A 23,722-nucleotide genomic window follows, 5' to 3' on the forward strand; every position below is an offset into this window, starting at 1 on the left:
TATGGGCTGGACTCAGTGACTTGCTTCTAATAAACAGAAGATGGCAAAAGGGATGGTGTATGACTTGTGATATTAAGACATAAGGGGTGTTGTAGCTTCTTCCTTGTTCTCTCTCTGATTACCTGCTCTGGCGGAAGCTGGCTGCCATGTCATAAAGACACTCAAGCAGCCCTATGGAGGGATCCATGTGCAAGGAACTGATTCCTGCCAATAGGCACTTGAGTGACTCACCTTGGAAGCTTAACTTTAAGTTCCAAACTAGCTCTTAGGTGACTGCAACCCTGGTCAACATCTTGATGGTAACCTCATGACAGGCTCTGAGCCAGAATCTCCTGCTAAGCTGTTCCAAAATTCCTGACCCACAGAAACTGTGAGAATAAATGTTATTTTAAGCTGCGAAATTTTGGGGTAGGGGCTTCCCTGGTGGCTCAGTGGTAAAGAATCTGCATGCCAGTGCATGCAGACACGGGTTCAACCCCTGATCTGTGAAGATTCCACATGCTGTGGAGCAGCTAAGCCCATGGACCACAACTACTGAGCCTGAACTCTAGTGCCGGGAACGGCAACTACTGAAGACCATGCACCCTAGAGCCTATGCTCCTCAACAAGAGAAGCCACCACAGTGAGATGCCTGTGTACCACAACTAGGGAGTAGCCCCTGATTGCTGCAACCAGAGGAAAGCCTGGGTAGCAACAAAGACCCAGCACAGCCAAAGGAAATAAATAAATGAATAAAAATTTTAAAAAAGAACTTTAGGGTAACTTATCACAAGGCTACTGCTTGATAATAGATAACAACAGATAATATATGTACTTATCTGTTCCCCCCTCCAAAAGATTATGGTTTTTAATTCTTGTTGGGTCAAAGGAGCTCCCTGATTTTACAAGGTTATTGTAAAACCTTGAGCACTCCCAATGTGTCAGGCACTATGTGAAAATACTGACACGCTGTTCTCTCCACTGATAGACCCTACTACATCCTCAGTTCTTACCTAATTTTACCACTTCTTTAAAGCATTCCTTGATTCTCTCACTTCTTTTGTGAAGTTCTCCTTAACCACTCCAGCCCATGTTGAAATAACCTGTTTGTACTTTGGCACTTGATAACCACTCGAATTCCCACCTGTGGAGTCCTTACTATGTGCCAATGTACCAGGCTGAATGGTGTCCCTTCAAAATTTCTATCTATCTGAAGCCTATCTATCTACCTGTAATCTCTTATTTAAAAAGTTCATTTGGCCACAATGGGTCTTTGTTGCTGCACGCGGGCTTTCTCTAGTTGCAGCAAGTGGGGGCTACTTTCTTGCTGGGGGGCATGGGCTCTCAGAGTTGTGGCATACAGGCTTAGTTCCTCTGAGGCATGTGGAATCTTCCCAGACCAGGGATCGAACCTGTGTCCTCTGCATTGGCAGGTGGATTCTCAACCACTGGACCACCAGGGAAGTCCAGAATGTTATCTTGTTTAAATATAGTCTTTGCAGGTCTAATTATTAATAGTTCAGATGAGGTCATATTGGATTAGCGGTGGTTAAGTTGCTAAGTCGTGTCTGACTCTTGCGACCCCACGGACTGTAGCCTGCCAGGCTCCTCTGTTCATGGGATTCTCCAGGCAAGAATACTGGAGTGGGTTGCCATGCCCTCCTTCAGGGTATCTTCCCAACCCAGGGATTGAACCCAGGTCTCCTGCATTGCAGGCAGATTCTTTACTGAATGAGCTACAAGGGAAGCCCATATCATATTAGGGTGGGCCCTAAATTCAATGCTGCTGCTGCTGCTGCTAAGTCACTTCAGTCGTGTCCGACTCTGTGCGACCCCATAGACGGCAGCCCACCAGGCTCTCCCATCCCTGGGATTCTCCAGGCAAGAATATTGGAGTGGGTTGCCATTTCCTTCTCCAATGCATGAAAGTGAAAAGTGAAAGTGAAGTTGCTCGGTCGTGTCCAACTCTTAGCAACCCATGGACTGCAGCCTACCAGACTCCTCCGTCCATGGGATTTTCCAGGCAAGAGTACTGGAGTGGGTCACCAGTGCCTTCTCTGTAAGTTCAATGACTGATGTCCTTATAAGAAGGCCTTGTGAAGACAGAGCGAGTCATGCAGGGAGAAGGCCATGTGATGATTCAGGCAGAGACTGGTGGGATGCAGCTGCAAAGTCATGGCCCGCCAAGGATTGCTGGCAATCACCATGAGCTGGGAAGGGACATGGCAAAACTGTGCCCTAGAGCTGTCAGAGAGAGCATGGTGCAGCTGACTCTCTGATTTCAGACTTCTAGCCTCCAGAATTGTGAGGAAATAAATTTCAGCTGGTTTAAAACACCCAGCATGAGACTTCCCAGGTGGTTAAGACTCCATGTTCCCATTGCAGGGGGTCCAGGTTTGATCCCTGGTCAGGGAACTAGATCCTGCATGCATGTAAGACCTGGAACAGTCAAATAAATAAATATTTTTTAAAAAATAAAACATTCAGCATGTGGTACTTTGTTACTGCAGCCCTAGCAAACTAACACAGCTAGTTAATGTTCAAATCTTCTTTTCTCATTTTCACAATAGTCCTTCATGTTAAATATGATTAGCTCCTTTGATAAATGAATCCCATAGCCATGAAAATTTCACCCAGGCTATAAAACTGTGCTCTGCCCACTGTTCCTTCCTATGTGGCCTCCCTCCATCATGCACTAGATCTTTATTTGTAATTGCTTGTTTCTTTAAAGGTTGTATGCATGTCAGCGTGAGCCTCATATCATTTAATACTTCTACAGCTCTTTTTTAGTCCATTATGTCCAATAAATTTGATGAACACATTATTTTAGATGTCAGTGGACTGAAATTTTAAATATAAGAGAAAAGAATAAGTCGTTGGTGTGGAAAGCATGACAATGGCCCATGGTCTAGAGGAAATCTGTCACTGATGTTTTCAAACTGTCAATACTCTGATAATACCTGCTCTCTAGAGTCAGGTACCAACATGGACAATATTGCCAGTATTCCTCAGAGGGATAAAAAAACAGAAAGGGTATAAGCTAGAGGAAACAGATGTCAGAAATGATGGACCACAAGGTACCCAGGTGTCGCTTAACAATTACAAATGTTTAAAAAAGGATACTTGTTGCCCCCGTGATATGGTTAACACTAGAAACACTGAGGTTCTCATTACCCAGGGTGAAATATTCCTTTTTAAACACTGGTAATTGCTAGACAACGTAGCCCACCTGAGGATAAGCACCCATCCAGCTATTTTATGGAGCTTGTGAAGATCCTTCACGTCTGAATGGCTACTGAGAATCCGCCCTAAAACCAGCACTTTACAAAGTCACACTTATATCTAAAATACATAGAATGAACCAATCTGTTATTCTCCTTGGTCCTTAACTTTTGCGTGTATAGAATTAAGATTTACACCTGAAACTAACACAATCTTGGAAATCAACTATAATTCAATACTGAGAGCTTGTTTGGAGGTTCAAGCAGGGGAGCACATCTACTGGTATACTGGTAGACCCTTGACTGAAGAACAGCCCTCCTCTACCAGGGAAGGGCATCCTCTTCCACCAAGCACGAATTTTGGAGAGGGACACACATGGAGTGGTGAGGGAAGAAGGCGACATTTGCCTAGCCAGCCAAATCAACACTGGTGATCAATGGGGTGACAAAAATGTCACACCCAGATCACCCTCACATCCTTCAATTCAATTTTTTAAACATTTAATAAATATGGGATGATAGCAATGACTTTTACAAAATGTTAGATTCTCAAGTTTTCTGAAAATTAAAAGGCTGTCTCCTTTTGCAGAGAAGCTCCTGAGACTCTATCTGCATTCTCCCAAGGGTGTCACCTTTATCTGCTCATGCTCACTCATGTCCCTGTCCTTCAGTTACTCATCTCACCAACATGAGAATGTATAAGCAACTTCTGTATTAAAGAGATAATCATACATAAATATGTCTCTACATGGGAAAAATGAGCTGGTGAACACAAGAATCAGGAGTAGTCTTTTAGATAATCCAAGACTAAAACCCTATATGTTTTTTTTAAAATATGACTTTTCCTCCCATAGCTCTTTGTTTTCTTCTGATGTTCTGCTAACCTGTTATTTATTTTCTGTTTGGGCACAGCTCCTTCTTTTTACAGATGATTTACACAGCTGAATTAATATTTGTAAATGGAGGCTCTGGCCCTAATCTTTCAAATTTCTTTACAAGAAAAATAAGTTGATCCATTAACTGAAAATGTAAGGAGTATGGGGTGGAAGGTGGGAGGAAGGTTCAAGAGGGAGGGGACACATGTATACCTATAGATGATACATGTTGATGTATGACAGAAACCAACACAATATTGTAAGGCACTTATCCTTCGATTAAAAATAAATAAATGTATGGAGCATCTAGTCTGTGGATCGCACAGGGCTTAACATGTTGACTTTTCCCAAGTGCTATCCTGAGCCAAGGGCTTCCCTGGTGGCTCGGTGGTAAAGAATCTGCCTGCAATGCCGGAGACGTTTGATCCCTGAGTTGAGAAGATCCCCTGGAGAAAAAAATGGCAACCTACTCTAGTATGCTTGCCTGGAAAATCCCAGGACAGAGGAAACTGGTGGGCTACAGCCCATGGGGTCACAAAGAGTCGGACACGACTTAGTGACTAAACAACGCCAATCCTGAGCCAGAGCCATCCTTATGAGAATTTGAACAAAGTCAGATGAACAGATACAACTCATGCTCCGTTTATCTTTTCTCTTAGTGGCTAACTAGCCACTCTTATTGTCAGATGATTGCAGTTGGAGGGTGGAGTAATCAATTTCAAGCAGAAAATCAGCCAATTTCAGTTTTCTTTTGAATTCAGAAATAGCTTTCCTTTATTGTTCAACACAGGGTAAGAAGAGGAATGCTCCAGTTAGCATGCAGGCTTATTATATGAAAGCCCGATCATTTTTCTTGTATTTTATTTTGTATCATCAGTAAGAATCAGATAATCACAATCAGATAATCAGGCCTAGGAAACACAATTTATTTATTTACTTTTCCTGCTGCATAGTTCTATGGGTCTTTTTAAAAGTGCCTTTAATGGTACATGACAAATTAAAGAAGAAAAACAGGTGATAAAGGAATTTGAACAGTGGAGAGCCTAGGAAGTATGAAAAATATAGTTTTTTTCAGCGGCTGTCAAGCACTAACAATAATTATCTGTTCTGTGCTTTATCTTCTGTGACATAGAAGGAAAGCTTAAGAAGAAATGTGACAAATGGCACAACTTTTATCACTTACTGGAGGTACAATACAGACTGAGAAAAAGCTATGAGTTGGATCAACTTATTTTCAGGAAATTTGGCAAAATTAGCATCAGGCCCAGCTGTGCTGCCTGGGACCAGCTGCCAGCTTGGTAAGGCTGACAGGCTCTCCAGGTTTCTGCGATTTCCGGGTGAGAAGGAACTCTGACTGCCCTTCTCACAGCCAAAGCCTCCCTCCTCCATCAGCTGCAGATGGAGGAGCCTCATGCTCTTTGAAAATCCATGCTGCCAACTTGACACACATCAGTCAAAGTGTTAAACACTTGGACTCTTTGACCCATGATTTCGACTTTTAAGAATTTGTCTACCAGCGGACTCAAACAAGTTTGCATCAGGAGGATGTTCACAGCAGCATTCTTGCCACAAACGCAGCTGGAATCAACCTACTCACTAAGTTTCTGTTTCAATAAATCACAATACACACATACAATGCATCACAGTAGACCTATAGTGATGAAAACAGTAAAATAAAGAATAAGACAAATATTTTGATCTGATTTGTACAGAAAGGGCAAAAGAAAAGCCAGATGTGCTTGAATAGGCAAAAAACATTTCGAGAAGAATATATTTAAGCAAGTGTTGACAGAGGTGAGCCTTTGGGGATTTGCAGGTGGGAGGGGAAACTTGGACTTCTTAGCTTATACCCACAGCACAATTTGGGTTGTAACTAGGACAGGCAGGGAATAGCAATGGTGATTAAGAGCCCAGCTGCCGGAATTCCTGCTCTTTTATAAGAGCAGCCAAGTCACCTTGGGCAGGCTACCCTCTCTTCGCCTTAGTTTCATCATCTATAAAATGGGGATTCATTCAGGAAACTTTCTGAGCATCTACTACATGGCCGGCACTGGAAATATAGAGGTGAATGAAATATACAAGAGGAACTTCCCTGGTAGTCTAGTGGTTAAGAACTCGCCTGTCAGGGCAGGGGTCACGGGTTTGATCCCTGGTCTGGGAAGATCCCACGTGCTGCAGGCAACGGAAGCCCCTGCACCACAGCTTCTGGAGCCAGTGTGCCCAAAGCCAGAGCTCCACGACAGGAGAAGCCACCACGGTGTGAAGCCCACGTGCCACAGTGGAGAGTGACCTCTACTCTGCACAACTAGACAAAGCCTGAGTACAACCAAAAATAAATACCAAGTAATACCAAGAATAAAATAAACATATTTTAAAATAAATAAGACATACAAGAATATCAGCCCTCAGAAACTTCACATTCTTGTCAAAAGAAATGGACAATTAAAATACACATACATACGCATATGCACAGCTTCCCAGGTGGCGCAGTAGAAAAGAATCCTCTTGCCAATGCAGGAGATGCAAGAGACGCAGGTTCTACCCCTGGGTCAGTAAGATCCACTGGAGGAGGAAATGGCAACCCACTCCAGTTTTCTTGCTTGGAGAATTCCATGGACAAAGGAGCCTGGTGGGCTACAGCCCACAGGGTTGCAAAGAGCAGACATGACTGTGCATGTATATGCACACATATGTATATAAGTAAAATATATGTCAGATAGTAAAGAGTGCTGTGGAGAAAAATTAAGCAGGAAAGAGGAGAGAAATAATGGTGTGGGAGAGGGGAAAAGGGGTGGGGTGTTCATATGACCTACCTCATAGAGACTCAGTGAGTTAATGAGTGTCAGTCACTTAGAACTCATTAAGTGTGAATTAGTATTACTGTTATGAGCATACATTACTTTAACTTGTAAAAGTGAAAGGGTTGACAATAGGGATTAGCCAAGGTAGGTAGTTCATTCAATTCCTCATTAAAATGACACCATTCAAGACCATCTAATGATTTAAAATAAAGTTCCCATTATGTTTTTTAAAAGCTGATCATAAAACAATAAGAAGTCATAGGGACAGAGTAAAGGGATAAATAGGTGATTATATAGTTAATCCCACTAGGGGATTGTAGGTGGGAAAAATATGGGAGACCCCTGTTAGTTAACGATTACTCAAGAGATTAACCGAAAAACCAGGCAGGCTTGGAAACAAAACCATGCAATAGAAGCAAGAGACAAGCTGCAGACAATAAAACAATGGTGGCATAAGACCCACATCCTGCCCAGTGAGCTCACTAGGTTAATGATCCCTAGAACATGCTCTCTTCATGAAAAACAATAACTTGTGGATCTAGCTTGACCATGAGGGACAAGAAAACTCCCCTGCTCAATCTGGAGGAAGAGCTGATGATGGAAGCATGACATCTACTCAAGAAAGACAAAGAAGTTCTTCTCCCCCTCCCCACTTTCCCTTTGATTATAAAACTGTAGCCCAGTAAGTTCTTGGGGTGTGGCATCTCTCGCCTACCTGCCCGTAAGCCTCACAAGCATCCTATTCTAATAAATCACTTCTTATCTATCACTTTGCCTCTTGTTGAATTCTTTTCTGCACTGAGACATAAATTGTGCTACGGAAGTTCTTTGGAGCCCCTGAAACAATGCCGGATGGTTTCAGAAGCACAACATTTACTAAGCACTTACTCTATGCTATGCATTTTGCAAAGCACTTTAAGCATTATCTTGCCTAATCCTCCCATCGACCCACTCAACTCCTTTGATCAAGTTGCCAAATTCTCTAACCTCTAACTTCAGCATGTTTTTCATATCTATGTCTTTCTTTTTTTTATTATTTTAAACTTTTAATTTTGTATCGGGGTATAGCCGATTAACAATGTTGTGAGGGTTTCACGTGGATAACAAAGGGACTCAGCCATTCATATACATGTATCCAACCTTCCCCAAACTCCCCTCCCATCCAGGCTGCCACATAACATTGAGCAGAGTTCCCTGTGCTTTACAATGGGTCCTTGTTGGTTATCCATTTTAAATATAGCAGTGTGTACATGTTGATCTCAAATTCCCTAGCTATCCCTTCTCCCAGTCCTTCTTCTCCCTCAACCGTAAGTTTGTTCTCTAAGCCTACCAGTCTATTTCTGTTTTGTAAATAAGTTCATTTGTATCATATCTCTTTAGATTCTGCATATAAGGGATCTCATAGGATGTTTCTGCACCTCTAACTTACTCCACTCAGCATGGCAATCTCCAGGTCCATCCAAGTTGCTGAAAATGGTATTATTCCATTCTTTTTGATGGGTGAGTAATATTCCATTGTACATATATACCACGTCTTCTTTATCCATTCCTCTGTTGATGGACATTCAGATTGCTTCCATGCTTTGACTATTGTAAATAGTGCTACAATGAACACCTATGTCTTTCTATTTATCCCACTGCCACCATCCTAGTCCAGTTCCTTTGTTAGCTCCTCCTTGACCTTTGCAAGAGTTTTTGAACTAGTCTCCTTGCTCATATCTCTCTGCTCTCACTTTTTGGCTTACCTCAACCTTACTTACTTACTTTATTTATTTTTTTAAAAGATTTATGGACCATTTTTAAAAGTCTTTATTAAACTTGTAATGGTGCTTCTGTTTTATGTTTTGGCTTTTTAACCACAAGGCAAGTGGGATCTTAGCTCCCTGATCAGGGATCAAACCCACACCCCTGCAATGGCAGGTGAAGTCTTAACCAATGGACCACCAGGGAAGCCCCAACCTTATTTCCTTTATATTCAAGCTAATCCACTATCTCTGCTAGAAACTGATTCTTCACTTAGTTTCCCATTTGCCAACTTTGATTTCTATTGTACCCCACACCTACTCCACCTTTCAGCCACGTGGTTTACTTGCAATTCTCAGGATCTTTTCCTCCGACTCTTCTATCTAGACAGCACTCTCTCTCTCCATCTCTGCCCACTGAAATTCTACTGATTATTCCAGAAGCAGGTCAAGTGCCAACTGTTCAAATGTTTTCTTCTTTTCCTGTAAAACTCTAGATTGCCACTCCTGCATTGCTTGCCACATGTTGACCCCATGTTATCGTTTATATGTCATTATTTGTGGGCTTACCTTTCCTGCCAATCAATATTTCTGAAGTACCTGTGACACATCAAGGGCATGTACTAGGCATTTTATATGTGTTGTCCTATTTAATCCTCACAACAGCCTTGTGAGATACCTGCTACCGTCTTGATTTTAGAGATCAGGAATCTGAAGCAGTCAGAAGTTAATTAACTTGCTTGAAGTATCATCCTTACCAAGTGGCAGACTCATCACCATCCATTTACCAAAGTTTATTTCAATCTGCTTCTGCCAGATTCCAAAGCCCTATGGGCTCTTCAACACAGAATGGGAAATCCCTTTGGGGGCAATTAGCACTGAAGCCTCAGGACAAGACAGATCTGGGAAAGGCAGTTTTCTCCTCCTCTCTCATTCGATTTAGATTCACTGTGCTACAGGAAATGCTCTTTTGGTTCTCAGTTAGCACTGAGCCCAGGCTAGCACAGGGCTGAAAAATGATTCGTGAGGACAAACAGCACCCAGGTTGTTTAGTTCCACTGGTGACCCTGATTATTTTAAAACTGTGAAAGGAACGCCAAGCCCCAGCACATGTATAGCAATATAGAACTCCCAGCTCTCTACCTCCTCAGTTGACCTTACCCTCAACCTCTTTGTTCCCTGATTCAGTCCAGATGGATGCCTCAGATTTCAGAAACAAGGCAGGAACAGTATTGCTGTCATTAGACTTGGCCTTGGCTGGTAAGAGTACTTGACTCACAAGAAATTCATATGAAGATTAAGAACAGGGAAGAGTTAGTCTACCCTGAATTGATTTTTTCACCATTTAGGATTGGAAGCCCCCAAAACTTGTTCGGTCAGTTCATACTGTCAAACAAAGAATATTATAATAATGGGTTTATTCTCTTCCTTATGGATTTGGAGTCAAAGGTGTTCAGCAGCCACTGTTTGCTCAAGAAGAGTGTAAACAAGACTTGCTGACGCCTGTGGCCAATGAACAGGACTCCTAAGCCACCTTCACTCCAGCATGGGCTGTGGATCTAATGGTAAAGAAGCTGAATGGAATATGGAGTGAGGTAACTTGAATTTGTGTTTTAACTGTATTTTCTCTTTCAATCCTCAAAGCAATCTTTTTTGAGTTGGGCATTATTGAAATACCCATTCTACAGATCTAAAAACTGGGTAGTAAGTAACAGGCAGGAACTGGAACCTGCCTGTTGAGTATGTTGATCTCCATAGCTTTCCACTGCCCTCAATTTATGCTTTGTGGTAAGGCCTTTTGCTTAGGCAAATGTCAATCATTTTAAAAGGACTAAAGGCAAAATTTGTACACAAGTTAGAGCTCTCAAATATCAGTATTCTTCCCTCCCTAGGAAGCAAGATGATACAATGTGTTTAATTTCTTAAATGTCTCATATTTGCCAAAGATCTCAACAAGAAGTGGTAGTTGAACTGTAAGATTCTTACCTTCCACTCAGGGGACTCCAATGTTGGATTCTTAGGCAAGTGACTTTGCTTGATGGAACTGGTTATCTTGATTGGTTAGACCACAGACCACCAAGGCCAGTAAGCCACATTCACTGACAAAATCATCCTATTCCCAGCCATCTTTAAAACAGGTCATGAAGTGGCTAAGTGAAAATATGGATGATCCAGGGCAGGACATTGCTGGGACTGACACAAGTTACCATTGGTAAATTTCCATTGGTAAACTTTGGAGTGACTGGAGTCACTCATTCACATTCATCAGTAAATATTCATGAGGTATATTTATTCACACACAAAAATCTTTTTTCCCACCCTCTCATTTCTTCATGATCGATTGTGTTGTAGATAGTCTAATGGTTAGAATGTTGTCGTTATTTAGTCACTAAGTTGTGTCCAACTCTTTGCAACCCCAGGGACTGTAGCCTACCAGACTCCACTGTCCATAGGATTTCCCAGGCAAGAATACTGGAGTGGGTTGCCATTTCCTTCTCCAGGGGATCTCCCTGACCCAGGGATTGAACCTGTGTCTCCTTCTTGGCAGGCAGATTCTTTACCACTGAGCTACTCTGGAAGCCAAATGTTTAGAATAGCTTCATAATAATACATTTCCATATGGGATGGGGTTGTTTTTGCTAATCAGTAGTTAATACTGACAACTTATAAATATTTCAACCTCTCAAAACCTTAACCAAGTATGACACTTTAAATTAATTATACAGGGCTAGACTCTTAATGTATTATGAAGGTTTTCACATTTCACATAGATAACAGTAATTTTTATTTTGCTTCTCCCCATGCCTTTCATGTAATTCTTAAAAATATGTTGTTGTTGCCTCCACCATATGGTTAAAAAAAGTTACTCAAAACACAACAAATTACTGTTATTTCTATACTATAGAAACTACTGAGTTTCATTACCCCTTCATACCTTTTTGTATCCCTCCAAAAGAATGTTGAAAGGCATTTTTGGTTGGAAGACATTCACTACTTATTCTCTGAATTATGTTGGCAACATTTTAGAAACACTTGAAAAAGACTTGTGACATATGTTAGCAACAGTCCAGAGAAAGAAACTAGAGATTGGCAGGAAGCAAGATATTAAGGAACTCAACAGTCTGACCAAAGGTGGGTCATGCACTGTCAGATACACTGAAGCAAGCATACTGGGGGAGGCAAGCTATAAACCGGATTTAGCAGCCCACAAGATAACCAGATGACTACCAAGGGGACAGAGGTGATGGGATCCTTCAGTCCCTCTCGCAGACCTCCCACCTTTACATGCCTTCCTTGAAGCCATGATACGATCACAAGTATTCCCACTTCCATCCATTACTTTCCTCTAGCCTTCCAAACTCCTTTCTTACCCCACTTCTCTCCTTTTCCACTTTCTATTTTGCCCCTCTGTACATAATCTTTTGTTTTCAACCACTTTTAAGTAATTTCATTTCAGCTGGGAAACAACTCATGTCTTCTCCCCTCGTTCCGAGCCCAGGGACTCGAGTCCCTCCTGAGCTCCTTGGAGGTGGGACCTTTCCCGAGCTCAGCAGTCCAAGCTCTGAGGGTGATCTATTCTGTGAGTCCTCCAACGGGGTGGCCCCTCCATGACGCCAGTCTGCTCCTCTTCCTTCTTCCCCCTGTCCCCAGAGAACCTAAACTCCGTGCCCTCTGAAACTATCTGTGTCTAAGTCCCCAAGATCTCCGCCGGGATCCAAGATTTTTTTGACCTAAGTGGGGTCGGGTCGGGGAGGACAGTACCTCTTTGCAGGCGTGAAGCTCCGGTCCCGCTCCCTGAGTCACCTGGAAGGCGGTCCCAACCCAGACCAGCAGCCGCAGAAGCCGGAGTGTGCGCGGCTCAGGTCTTCCCCTGCCTCTGGCAGAGGGATGGAGGCTGTGGCCAGGCTCAGCCATAGTGTTGTTCCGAGCGAGCGGCAGCAGCGGCTCAGGTGCTGCGGCTGCAGCTACTGCTGGCAGAAGGCGGAAAAAAGGGGGAGGGAGATTTACAGGGGGCAGGATGTAAGGGGCTGGGCTCGCTTCAGTCACCTCCCTGCGGCTACGCCAAGGCCGCCCATCCTTCCTCCTCCCTCCTTTCTCTTATCCTCCTCCTACCCACGTCGCCTTGGCAACCGCCTCCTCTTTCCCTTCGCGCGGGTGGGGCAGGGACCACGCGCTCCTCTGCCGCTCACCTGCCGGTCGCCATGGCAGCCGCCGCCGCTAGCGCGCGCCGCCCAGAAATACACGCGCCCAGGTTCTGCAACCGGCCCAGCAGGCGCGCACAAGGCTCATGCAAAGAACGCGGTGGAAACAAACTCCAAGCCATCGCCACCAAATTCATTATTTCGGGCCATCGGCTACCTATGAGCATCACTAATTTTGCAGACGTGGCGTTCTGCATACACTTATTAAGCATCTTGGTAAAAGCGACAGAAAAATGACCGCGATGATGTCTCTCCTCCAGGGATTATAGCCTGGAAGATTGGCCCGGGTAGGTGTTACCTACTGTAACAGCTGCTTCTGGGGGTCTTACTTCCACCACGCCAAACCCATTTGTGAATTTACAATCAGTCCTGTGCGAAGCCCTAGGACTCTATAGTCAAGCCGAGTTTAAGCAAGGAGAGTTTGCCTTAGCTGGGCAATTTTCCAAACACACCCGGACTCCTCTGTCTTTTGATATCCCCATTCTGTCATCGCTCTGAGAAATCCTCTCGTAAGATTCCAAGGAGAAGGACATTTCAGGGCTGGCTATCTTTTACGAATTCTTTCCTAAACTGAAGTCTTTTGCAGAAGATCTGTAAGATGGGAGGCCGGCGTTTTTCACCGACGGCCCACGAGTGCAAATCCAGGGCTCCCAAGCACACTCGGTGGCTCTTTCGCCTCTGTGTTCCCAGTAGCCCGAGGGGCCTCCCGCGTTAGACCGCCAGGTGGCGCCCTTCTCGGAGGGACTTCGCCTTAGTCACAGAAGGCCGAGCAGTTGCCTGGCAACTGAAATTGGCGTTCCAAACAATTGGGATCCGGGCTCCTCCGCGTGCTAGGTTGTGTGCGGCTGCGCGGGTCTCTCATCCCTCTTAAGAGCGCCTCGCTCGGCGTTTTACCATGCCTCTCACCCCAGACCCTTTCCAGAACTCGGCGTTGGATAAAGATGATTCCTACTTGGGAAAGTCGCGGGCTTCCAAGGTACTGAGGTTTCTTACGCAGGTACCCAGTAGGGTCGACCTCACTCTTCTGTCAGCCTGACCGGAAGAAGTGGTAGCTTAACCCTGGTGAGGACACTGAGTCAGGTACGGGAGAGGTTTGTTTTCTGCCTGCCTCAATGATCCCATATTCAGGTCTCCCCACCTTTCACAGGTGCTTTTGAGCAGAGGGAAGTGGCGCTCTAGTCCAGAGGAACAAGGGGCACTTGCGGACCTAAGCAATGAATAGTATGACGGGGCTTGCACAGGCCCAGATTCCACCAAGCAACGCTTTGCCCTATTTAGGAAACTCTTCTGTGAAGAGACGTGAGGTATAGAGTGGGAAAGAAGTATCAAACACCAGGTCATGCTTTATACACCTGTCTTTGATTCATGTTGGAATGTGTTTGCGTGTATGTGTGTTTCATAATGGTCCAGGAGGAGTAATGGACCCTAAAGCAGTGATGCAGCGGGTGGCGGTAAGATGCAAAGGGCAGGACTGATGGGGCTTTGTGGCTGACTGGATATGGGCCCAAGAGAGTGGCCAGTCTAGGAGGGCTCCTAGGTTTCTGAGGGCTTCAGTTCAGTCGCTCAGTCGTGTCCGACTCTTTGCGACCCCATGAATCACAGCACGCCAGGTCTCCCTGTCCATCATCAACTCCCAGAGTTCACCCAAACTCATGTGCATCAAGTCGGTGATGCCATCCAGCCATCTCATCCTCTGTCGTCCCCTTCTCCTCCTGCCCCCAGTCCCTCCCAGCATCAGGGTCTTTTCCAATGAGTCAACTCTTCGCATGAGGTGGCCAAAGTATTGGAGTTTCAGCCTCAGCATCAGTCCTTCCAATGAACACCCAGAACTGATCTCCTTTGGGATGGACTGGTTGGATCTCCCTGCAGTCCAAGGGACTCTCAAGAGTCTGAGGGCTTGATACCATTTACTGAATGAGGTGTCCAGGAAAAGAAGGTTTGGGGAGTGCTCGCTTCGGCAGCACATATACTAAAATTGTGAACGATACAGAGAAGATTAGCATGGCCCTTGCACAAGGATGACAAGTAAATTCGTGAAGCGTTCCATACTTTGCTTTAAAAAGAAAAAAAAAAAAAAGAAGGTTTGGGGAGAATGACATTGAGATCAATGATATAGCTGTTGTTTTTTGGTGCCTGTGGGACACTCTGTGGAGATGAAGAGTAGACGACATGGTTAGGGCTGTGGGCTGATGATGTGTGGAAGCCACAGTATTCACAGAGTGGTACTTGAAGCCATAGGAGGGAATGAGCTCATCCAGTGAATGTGAGAGTCAGAAAGAGAAATGAAACCCCTGGAGAATCCCACTCAGGGGCAGAGAGAGAAAACAGAGCTGAGAAGGAAGCTGAGACATAATAGCCAGATGCAGGAGAAAAACCAGGAGGAGCTAGACCCATGCAGGATGGAGAGAACATTTTGTGGAATCAGAGTTGTGGCACCAGAAACCACTGAGGTCAAATAAGATCAGGTCTAGAAATGATCCACTTGACCTAACCACAAAGGTCATTAGCACGAGTAGTTTCAGTGGATGCTTGAGGCAGAGGTCAGACTGTATTGGGATGGAAAGGGGATGGAAAAGGGGTGGGAGAGGAAGTGGAGAGTAGTATGTGTTGACTCTGAAAGAAGGCTGGTTCAGTAGGAACATCGTAGAGTGGAAGCCAGACAGTGACGAAAGGATGAGGAAAAGCTGGACACAGATGCCAGGATAGCACAGGTCCCTAAAGTACCAGGAAGGGCTGGGTTCAGGAAGGAAGAGTTATTCTTGAATAAAAGGGACTTCGCTTTCTCTGAAATGGACAGAAAATGGATAGTGAAGATGGCAACTCATGCTTGACATGCTTGACGTTCTCAGTGAAAGGCCATCTCACCCTTCTGCTTATAGGGATGATGAGGCTTATGCAGCCTTGGAGGACTGGAAGAGCTACCTGTGCTTGCATCATATGTAACATTCCCATCTCCTTTTCATCTTTCTTGGTGATAGCATAGTGCCTGGTCCACCATTCAATTAATGCCTGATTGAGCTGAGTCACGCACACTGTGTCAGATACTGGGGATGAAGGTTCCAACATCAGATAGGATGAATGAGATTTCTACTAGGTTGTAGTTGTACTCACTGGAATTCAGTCATTGATTCAGTTAGCATCTCATTTTAGAACACCATGTCTTAGGTCGCTGTGCTGGGTACTGGGGACACAGTGGTGAGCAATATGGCATTTTACATGTGATGTAGAAATCAGCTGTGTGCTTTTCATACTCATACTTGCAGGGTTTTAATGAGAGAACCAAACATTTAATGAACTTTTTGACATTCCTGCAGAAACAATGACCCTTCCTTGCTTACCGAAATTTTTTTCTCACCTGTCTAGACACTGTTCTCTTCTGATTCTCCTCTCCCGATTCTCTTGTCTCTGACTGCCCACAGCCAACCCCATTATAATATTGTGCAGTCCTCATGAACCACCTCTTCCTTTTTGGTCAGATTCTTTTTGGGAGGCTTCAGCTGTTACTCCAACAACTGCATATTGAGTTAGAATATCTTACCTCTTCCTCAAACTCAGGACTTCTGAACCTGAGCTCATTTTGCCTGTCTGCTCCCCATCCTTCATGTCCCACTTCACCCCCTTCCCTGTCTTCCTGGCCCATTTCTGTCAGTTCTAAGAGAAAACTTAGGAGAGTCAAAAGGCTGGGAGGCTTGCCCCATATCATCCTTCTCATTTAGATGTCTCGATTCAATTAAAATGGAATGGCAGGAGGGGATGGATGTCACTGATGCTACCTCATCAGCAAGGCCTTCGGTAACCAAGTGTGGGTGTGGTTTCTCTTTTGCAGAAACTGCCATGTAAAAACCCAACTCACCTTGCTCAGCAACAAGAACCCTGGTGTCGACTCAGCTCAACTCCCACAATTACCTCCATGAAACGGGATGTTTTGTTTTTTTATTCAGAGGTACCTAGCATTGAAATGCTATTTCTCATTATATCCACTTAGGATTAATGACTATCCTTTTTGAAAGGCAGTCTGTCCCTGACTGCTTTAGCAGCTTTATCTTGCCCCCAATCCAAGATCCTATCAAATCTACAACCAAATACCAACTTTATCAGGGGTATGGGAAGACAAAAGGCTTGAGTTTTGCTGCAGTTAATTATTTGGAGCAAATCATTCTCTCATTAGACTTTTCATTATAACCATGAATGAGGTAAGGCCCATTAAGCTCAAGTGGTTCCCATGTCTCCAGGAGAGCTTCCCACTCCTTAGACTTAACCACAAAACAATTCTATATGGACAAGATTTAAGAAGTCATCATGTACAGTAATTTGGTGTGTAAAGAGCTGGTGGGTCTCAGGCCCAAAAAGGGTTCACTCTGCTTTGGGAGAAGAGTAGAGCCCTATAGAACCAGACTAGAATGGTGCACAGGTGGCAAGTTAACCCTGAGGGGGTTGGCCTCCTCTGTAGATACCGAAGGATGACCTGGATTTCCGCTTAGCAGCCTTGTACAACCACCACACAGGGACATTCAAGAACAAAAGTGAGATACTCACACACCAGGAGACCATCCAGGATACCCGCAGGTAAGTGGTGGAGGCAGAGCCTCACCCTAAGAACAATGCCATCCAATCAAGTAAGGTAAACTGTCACCTGGGAAATAATCAATAGGTTCCTATTTGTATAGATTTTTGCATTTTTTTTTTTACTTCTGTATCTGTAATACAATTTCTGTGGGTTTTTTTTTTTTTTTTTCCTAAAATGAAGAGATCTTCCAAAATTGGGCTCATCCATATAAAAATTTGGTTGAGAGCCCAGAAAGGGCCTTTGGTTGCTATATTTTTGAGGCTGCATGCAACTCCTTCCCTCCTTACCTTCTCTTGATTTCATTCTCCCCTGTTCTTCCCACATCTTCCAGAATCAAGACCCAATTCCCTGGAGAATTTTTACCTGCTCCCCAACCACCTCCCATCACTTCCAGAGCTAACATCAGACATTGGATCAACCCTAAGAAGGAGTCTATTCACAGCATACAGGGATCCATAGGTAAGGGTTAGAAGACTGAGGAATGGGAGGAAGATGGGTGGTGCAAGAGTTTTTCTAAATGAACACAGGAATCACAGAGTTGAGGTGGCTGGCTATTAGGGAACATGAGGGATAACTGAGTCAGGTACATATCAGGCTAATGCCAGCAGACATGCTGACTGTAGAGCTAGGAAATGAATTCAGTTTCAGAGCCTCTGCCTTAGCCTTAGGTCAAATGGACAAGAATTTTCAGCAAAGGACAGAAACCTGGGGAAAGACCTACAGCTACCTCCCATCAGTCTTCTGTGCTTCCCTAGCTGTTAGAACCTTCTCCATGGTCCCTGTAAAAGTATGGGTGACAAAAAAAAAAAAAAAAGTATGGGTGACAAATTCCCAGAAAAGGCAACAGATCTTAAATTCACAGCCCATTCCTTCTTTTCTCCACAGTGTCCCCTCACACTGCAGCCACCAATGGAGGGTACTCCCGAAAGAATGATGGTGGTTTCTTCTCCACCTAAGTGTTGACAGGCCCCTGGACTAATTAATCATTATGGAACATCCCGCCGACCACCTCCATTAAATAGATTTGTGTAAGTTGAAGCCTGGAGTATGTGTTACCCGCAGACTACAAGTTGCCACTTGACTACTCTTAAAATATGGAAGTTTCTCAACTTCTAGAAACTAATCCTATTGGGCAATATTTGCAATTCGGTCATCTTGCCGAAACGATAAGGATTTAGGACAGAACAGCACTGTTTTTGGCAGGAGACAGGTATTCACACTTTGTAAACTGGAGCCATTCAAACCATACAGATACATAGCCATTCAACCTTTCTTGAAAACTTTTCATGTGTCAGGTGCTGAGCTAATTGTTAGGGAGACAAGAATGGGCATTGTCCATTCTCTCAATGAACTTACAGACACTAACTTTAGTAGCTCTTTGTGGCATTAATATTAATGCAGAGGTCACACTTAACAGGATTTCAGACCTTCTGGATTTAGTCACTTGCTGGGCTCTCCTTCTCCATGAGAGCTCAGTCTCCCTGGTCCTTCTTCCTTGCCATTGTTCATTGTCTTAACTCTGCTGTCTCCTTGCCTGGGAGTCAATTCTTTTTTGGTTGCCTTGATTTATAGCCCCTGATTCTTACAAACAGAGCTTAACAATCTGATCCTAGGGTCTGAAAGTACCTAAAAACTAATGCATTAACGTGGTTTCTAAAATTACAAGCCACTCACAGGAACCTGCTGTCAGAATGAGCAAGAAATGACAGACCCTTTAGAATATTGTCCAATTTAAGTTCCCATTTCTAAACTTGGACAGCATATGCACTGTTGAATAAATCAGACGTGAAAGGGCTTGTTTGGTACTCAAGTGCAGGGTCCTTAAATTCCACCAAACTAACAGTCCCTCTTCTACAGAGATACTCCAATTTATTCATAGTGTTTAGCTAAGTGGCAATATTTTCAGTTCTCATTATTTAGAAGGGCTGGAAGTAGCAGAGAGGGGTGACTCTCTGGATAATCACCTCACGCGAGTTGATACTGAAAATCAAAAAATTTATTACTGCGATCCATGCATGGAGGCTTTAAATAATAGATTCCTAGACCTCTCTGATAATTATTATTCAGTAAATCTGGTGCGGGTCCCTGGAATCTGAATTCTTATAAGCTTTCCAAGTTCTCTTATGAACATATATACACATATATTGTTTAGTCACTAAATTATGTCTGATTCTTTCCCACCCCATGGACTGTAGCCCGCCAAGCGCCTCTGTCCATGGGATTCTTCAGGGAAGAATACTGGGGGGGGTTGCCATTTCCTTCTCCAGGGGATCTTCCCAACCCAGGGATCGAATCAGGGTCTCCTGCACTGCAGACGAATTCTTTACCGCTGAGCCACCTGGGAAGCCCTTATACACACATATATAGACATGCGTATACACCTACATGCCTCCACGGGCAGGCGCTGTATAGTTTCTTTAGACCGAGGGCACAAGTGTTGGTATCACACGCAAGAGTCATGATGACAAGGTGGGCCTAAAGAAAGAAAAAAAAAAAAAAAAAAAAAAGGCGCCTAGAAAAGTAAAACTGCAGCAGAGAACTAGGTCTCTGTCCCAATTCAGCTTCGCCGCCTGCGGGCGAGTCGACGCCTAGTTCGACGGCCCGCCAAAGACTCCATCCAGCCCGCTATCGACTGTCGACACGTTATCCCCAACGCCACGGGCGGCCGTGCCCTGGGGCCGGGCTCAGATCAGAATCGCCTCGATAATCAATGGCGCGGGACAAGACCGGCCTCGTCTATCTGATCAATTCATCACTTCTGAGCGCCGGGCACCATAGAACCGGCTCCGGAACCTCCGGGGCCACGGCGTTGCCACCGCCCAAGGGGCCTCGCTGCACAGCGCCCCGAGGAAGGGCTTCGCAGGAGGGAAGCTTTTCATTTCGGGTCGGCCCGGCGGGGCTGGAGTCACAACCCGATCAAATAAGATCAACGTGTAGGCCGGGGGAGGAGGCGCATGGGCAGGCACACGCACTCACACATTAACTCATCCACTCACACATTCACGCGTCCACTCACACACTCGGCCTACACGCGCCGCCCCCCACCCCCCACACACACAACACCACACAGCAATTCACAGTAACCTAACTTCCAGCCCGCTCTCCCTCCGGTGAAGGAGCGGAAGTTCGCACTCTCTTTTATAGCCCCCTGCCCCGGAGGCTTCTGGGAGGAACCACCAAGCACCGGCCCTCTCCGAGTGTGCACTTTGCTGCCCTCGCGTGGTTCGGAGGGGAACCAAAGGCCCTGGTTCAGGTCCGTTCAGTCGTTCAGTCGTGTCCAACCCCACGGACTGCAGAACGCCAGTCTTCCCGGTCCATCACCAACTTCCGGAGCTTACTCAAACTCATGTCTATTGAGTCGGTGATGCCATCCAACCATCTCATCCTCTGCTGTCCCCTTCTCCTCTCGTCTTCAATCTTTCCCAGCATCAGGGTCTTTTCAAATCAGTCAGTTGTTCGCGTCAGGTGGCCTAAGTATTGGAGTTTCAGCTTCAGCATCAGTCCTTCCAATGAATATTCGGGATTGATTTCCTTTAGGATTGACTGGTTGGATCTCCTTGCTGTCCAAGGGACTCTCAAGAGCCACAGTTCAAAAGCATCAATACTTTGGCGCTCAGCTTTCTTTATAGTCCAACTGTCACATCCATACATGACTACTGGAAAAGCCATAGCTTTGACTAGACGGATCTTTGTTGGCAAAGTAATGTCTCTGCTTTTTAATATGCTGTCTAGGTTGGTCATAACTTTTCTTCCAAGGAGCAAACATCTTTTAATTTCATGGCTGCAGTCACCATCTGCAGTGATTTTTGGAGCCCCCCAAATATAGTCCGCCACTGTTTCCATTGTTTCGCCATCTACTTACCATGAAGTGAAAGGACTAGATGCCATGATCTTTGTTTTCTGAATGTTGAGTTTTAAGCCAACTTTTTCACTCTCCTCTTTCACTTTCATCAAGGGGCTCTTTAGTTCTTCGCTTTCTGTCATCAGGGTGGTGTCATCTGCATATCTGAGGTTATTGGTATCTCTCCTGGCAATCTTGATTCCAGATTGTGCTTCATCTAGTGCAGCATTTCTCATGATGTACTCTGCATATAAGTTAAATAAGCACGGTGAAAATATACAGCCTTAACAGTACTCCTTTCCTGATTTGGAACCAGTCTGTTGTCCTATGGTTTGTTGTGATCCACACAAAGGCTTTGGCATAGTTAATAAAGCAGAAGTAGATGTCTTTCTGGAACTCTCTTGCTTTTTCAACGATCCAACAAATGTTGGCAATTTGATCGCTGGTTCCTCTGCCTTTTCTAAATCCAGCTTGAATATCTGGAAGTTCATGGTTCACGTATTGCTGAAGCCTGGCTTGGAGAATTTTGAGCATTACTTTGCTAGCATATGAGTGTAATTGTGTGGTAGTTTGAACATTCTTTGGCATTGCCTTTCTTTGGGATTGGAACAATAACTGACCTTTTCCAGTCCTGTGGCCATTGCTGAGTTTTCCAAATTTGCTGACTTATTGAGTGCAGCAGGTTCACAGCATCATCTTTTAGGATTTGAAATAGCTCAACTGGAATGCCATCACCTCCACTAGCTTTGTTCATACTGATGCTTCCTAAGGCCCACTTGATGTCTGGCTCTAGGTGAGTGATTACACCATCATGATTATCTGGGTTGTGATCTTTTTTTGTATAGTTCTGTGTATTCTTGCCACCTCTTCTTAATATCTTCTGCTTCTGTTAGGTCCATACCATTTCTGTCCTTTATTGTGCCCATCTTTGCATGAAATGTTCCCTTGGTGTCTCTAATTTTCTTGAAGAGATCGCCAGTCTTTCCCGTTCTATTGTTTTCCTCTATTTCTTTGCATTGATCACTGAGGAAGGCTTTCTCATCCCTCCTTGCTATTCTTTGGAACTCTGCATTCAAATGGGTATATTTTTCCTTTTCTCCTTTGAGCCCTGCTAAGGCAGGACAAATTCCCAGAATGCTGAATTATAATTGCCTTTGAATCTTTGTGTAACATACTTATAACCATATCTATAGTTTTCCTTTGATCTTTGATTCAAGTTCTGGATAAGATGATACAACCTCAGGATCCCTCTAGGTGAATGAGTTCTTTCTCCAGGAGAAGGCAAATTCTGATCATTCGAACACCAGCTTTCCCAGGATCTCCTCCCAAGGGAGAAGGCAAACATCATTTTACCAGAGGGAAAGGGTGAGAATGGATGACTTAAGTCCAAGGACTAAGTGGTTAGAATATCTAATGAGTAAAGGTAGGAAGGCATATCCCTGTCCCCACAAAGCCCTCTGCTACCCTTCACTTGCTTTTGCTTACTTTCATACCCAGTAAAATCTTTCAGTCTCTAGCATCAGTGAAAAAGAAGGAATGATTATGTAAATTACAATTAGCTCCTTTCACATCAGAGAGTATAAATTTAATGTCTCAGTTCCTTCTTTCTCCTTTTCCAGTGACACGTATGTGAAGGGGGAAGACAAATCAGAATTTTGTGAAGTCATGATTTGTGACAGTCCCATCATGCACCTGGAATAAACAAATAGGGGGAAAGTATCCACTGTATGTGTCAGAAGCCCAAGAAATTTCTAGGTATATGAATGGGTAACCTGAAAACCTCATTTCACAGAAGAAATTTAATGACTGGTAATGGCAGTTAACACTTGTATTTTAATAGCTGTAGTAGGTAAAATATATTGGGAAATGTTATCTACATTACTTAATACACCTCAAAGTGTATTAATATTTGTTTATATATATATGTAGTATATAGCTGGAATAAACAAATATATAGTGTGTGTGTATATGTATATATATTTATAGGCTTCTCAGGTGGTGCAGTGGTAAAGAATCTGCCTGCCAATCCAAAGCAAGAGACTCAGGTTCAATCCCTGGATGGAAAGATCCCCTGGAGAAGGAAATGGCAACCTGGTCCAGTATTCTCAGCTGGAAGATTCCACGGACAGAGGAGCCTGGTGGGCTACAGTCCATGGAGTCACAAAGTTGGACATGACTGAGCAAATATACGCACATATGTGTGTGTATTTATATACGCACATATATATAAACACATATAAATATTTTATATATATGCACATACACACACACACACACACACACACACACACACTCTCGAAGGAGAAAGCTGTACCTTCATTGATTCTGAACTATATCATACATACATCATACATTCAATGACCATCACAAGGGGTTAACAGGACTGATTGTATTCACTAATGCAAACTAACAAGGTATACTGTGGGCAGAACCCAGGAGAGTATTAAACAAAGTTCAACAATTCAGTATGCTGTGACAAAAATGGACAAAAACG

The 23,722-nt window shown here is 44.2% G+C and overlaps 2 protein-coding genes and 2 non-coding genes across 7 annotated transcripts in view; 2 read left to right on the forward strand and 2 right to left on the reverse strand.

Moving 5' to 3' along the window:
• ELAPOR1 (endosome-lysosome associated apoptosis and autophagy regulator 1) overlaps nucleotides 1-12,594 on the reverse strand; it is a 69,356-nt gene extending 56,762 nt beyond the window's left edge. Inside the window, exon 1 of the mRNA XM_043878192.1 lies at nucleotides 12,381-12,594. Coding sequence (XP_043734127.1) covers nucleotides 12,381-12,533 — 153 coding nt within the window. The 5' untranslated portion in view covers nucleotides 12,534-12,594. The remainder of the gene's footprint in view (nucleotides 1-12,380) is intronic.
• CFAP276 (cilia and flagella associated protein 276) lies at nucleotides 10,180-18,425 on the forward strand. Of its 4 annotated transcripts, XM_043878193.1 has the most exons (6): nucleotides 13,687-13,796; nucleotides 13,968-14,124; nucleotides 16,647-16,763; nucleotides 17,271-17,386; nucleotides 17,719-17,846; nucleotides 18,273-18,425. In XM_043878193.1, the coding sequence occupies exons 2-6, from the start codon at nucleotides 14,035-14,037 to the stop codon at nucleotides 18,341-18,343; spliced, it is 522 nt and encodes a 173-aa protein (XP_043734128.1). In that variant the 5' UTR covers nucleotides 13,687-13,796; nucleotides 13,968-14,034; the 3' UTR covers nucleotides 18,344-18,425. The 4 variants fall into 4 exon arrangements, with proteins under 4 accessions (XP_043734130.1, XP_043734129.1, XP_043734131.1 ...); XM_043878195.1 differs by lacking the exons at nucleotides 13,687-13,796; nucleotides 13,968-14,124 and adding an exon at nucleotides 10,180-10,213; XM_043878194.1 differs by lacking the exon at nucleotides 13,968-14,124 and having other exon boundaries at nucleotides 13,592-13,796.
• Nucleotides 14,766-14,873, forward strand: LOC122678481. The gene has a single exon (XR_006336151.1). It is a non-coding gene; the product is annotated as a U6 spliceosomal RNA (small nuclear RNA).
• A 1,646-nt stretch (nucleotides 18,426-20,071) lies between the features above and the next one.
• LOC122678614 lies at nucleotides 20,072-20,503 on the reverse strand. Its single transcript, XR_006336263.1, has one exon.
• Nucleotides 20,504-23,722: the final 3,219 nt, after the last annotated feature.

The sequence above is a fragment of the Cervus elaphus genome, chromosome 20 (genome assembly GCF_910594005.1).
Source record: "Cervus elaphus chromosome 20, mCerEla1.1, whole genome shotgun sequence".
Classification (NCBI taxonomy): domain Eukaryota; kingdom Metazoa; phylum Chordata; class Mammalia; order Artiodactyla; family Cervidae; genus Cervus; species Cervus elaphus.

Coding starts and splice junctions, on each gene's coding strand:
- CFAP276 (XM_043878193.1), top strand. CDS start 14,035: ATGAATAGTATGACGGGGCTTGCACAGGCCCAGATTCCACCAAGCAAC. Junction 14,125..16,646: donor CTTCTGTGAAGAGACGTGAG/GTATAGAGTGGG, acceptor TCTCTTTTGCAG/AAACTGCCATGTAAAAACCC. Junction 17,847..18,272: donor CAGCATACAGGGATCCATAG/GTAAGGGTTAGA, acceptor TTTTCTCCACAG/TGTCCCCTCACACTGCAGCC.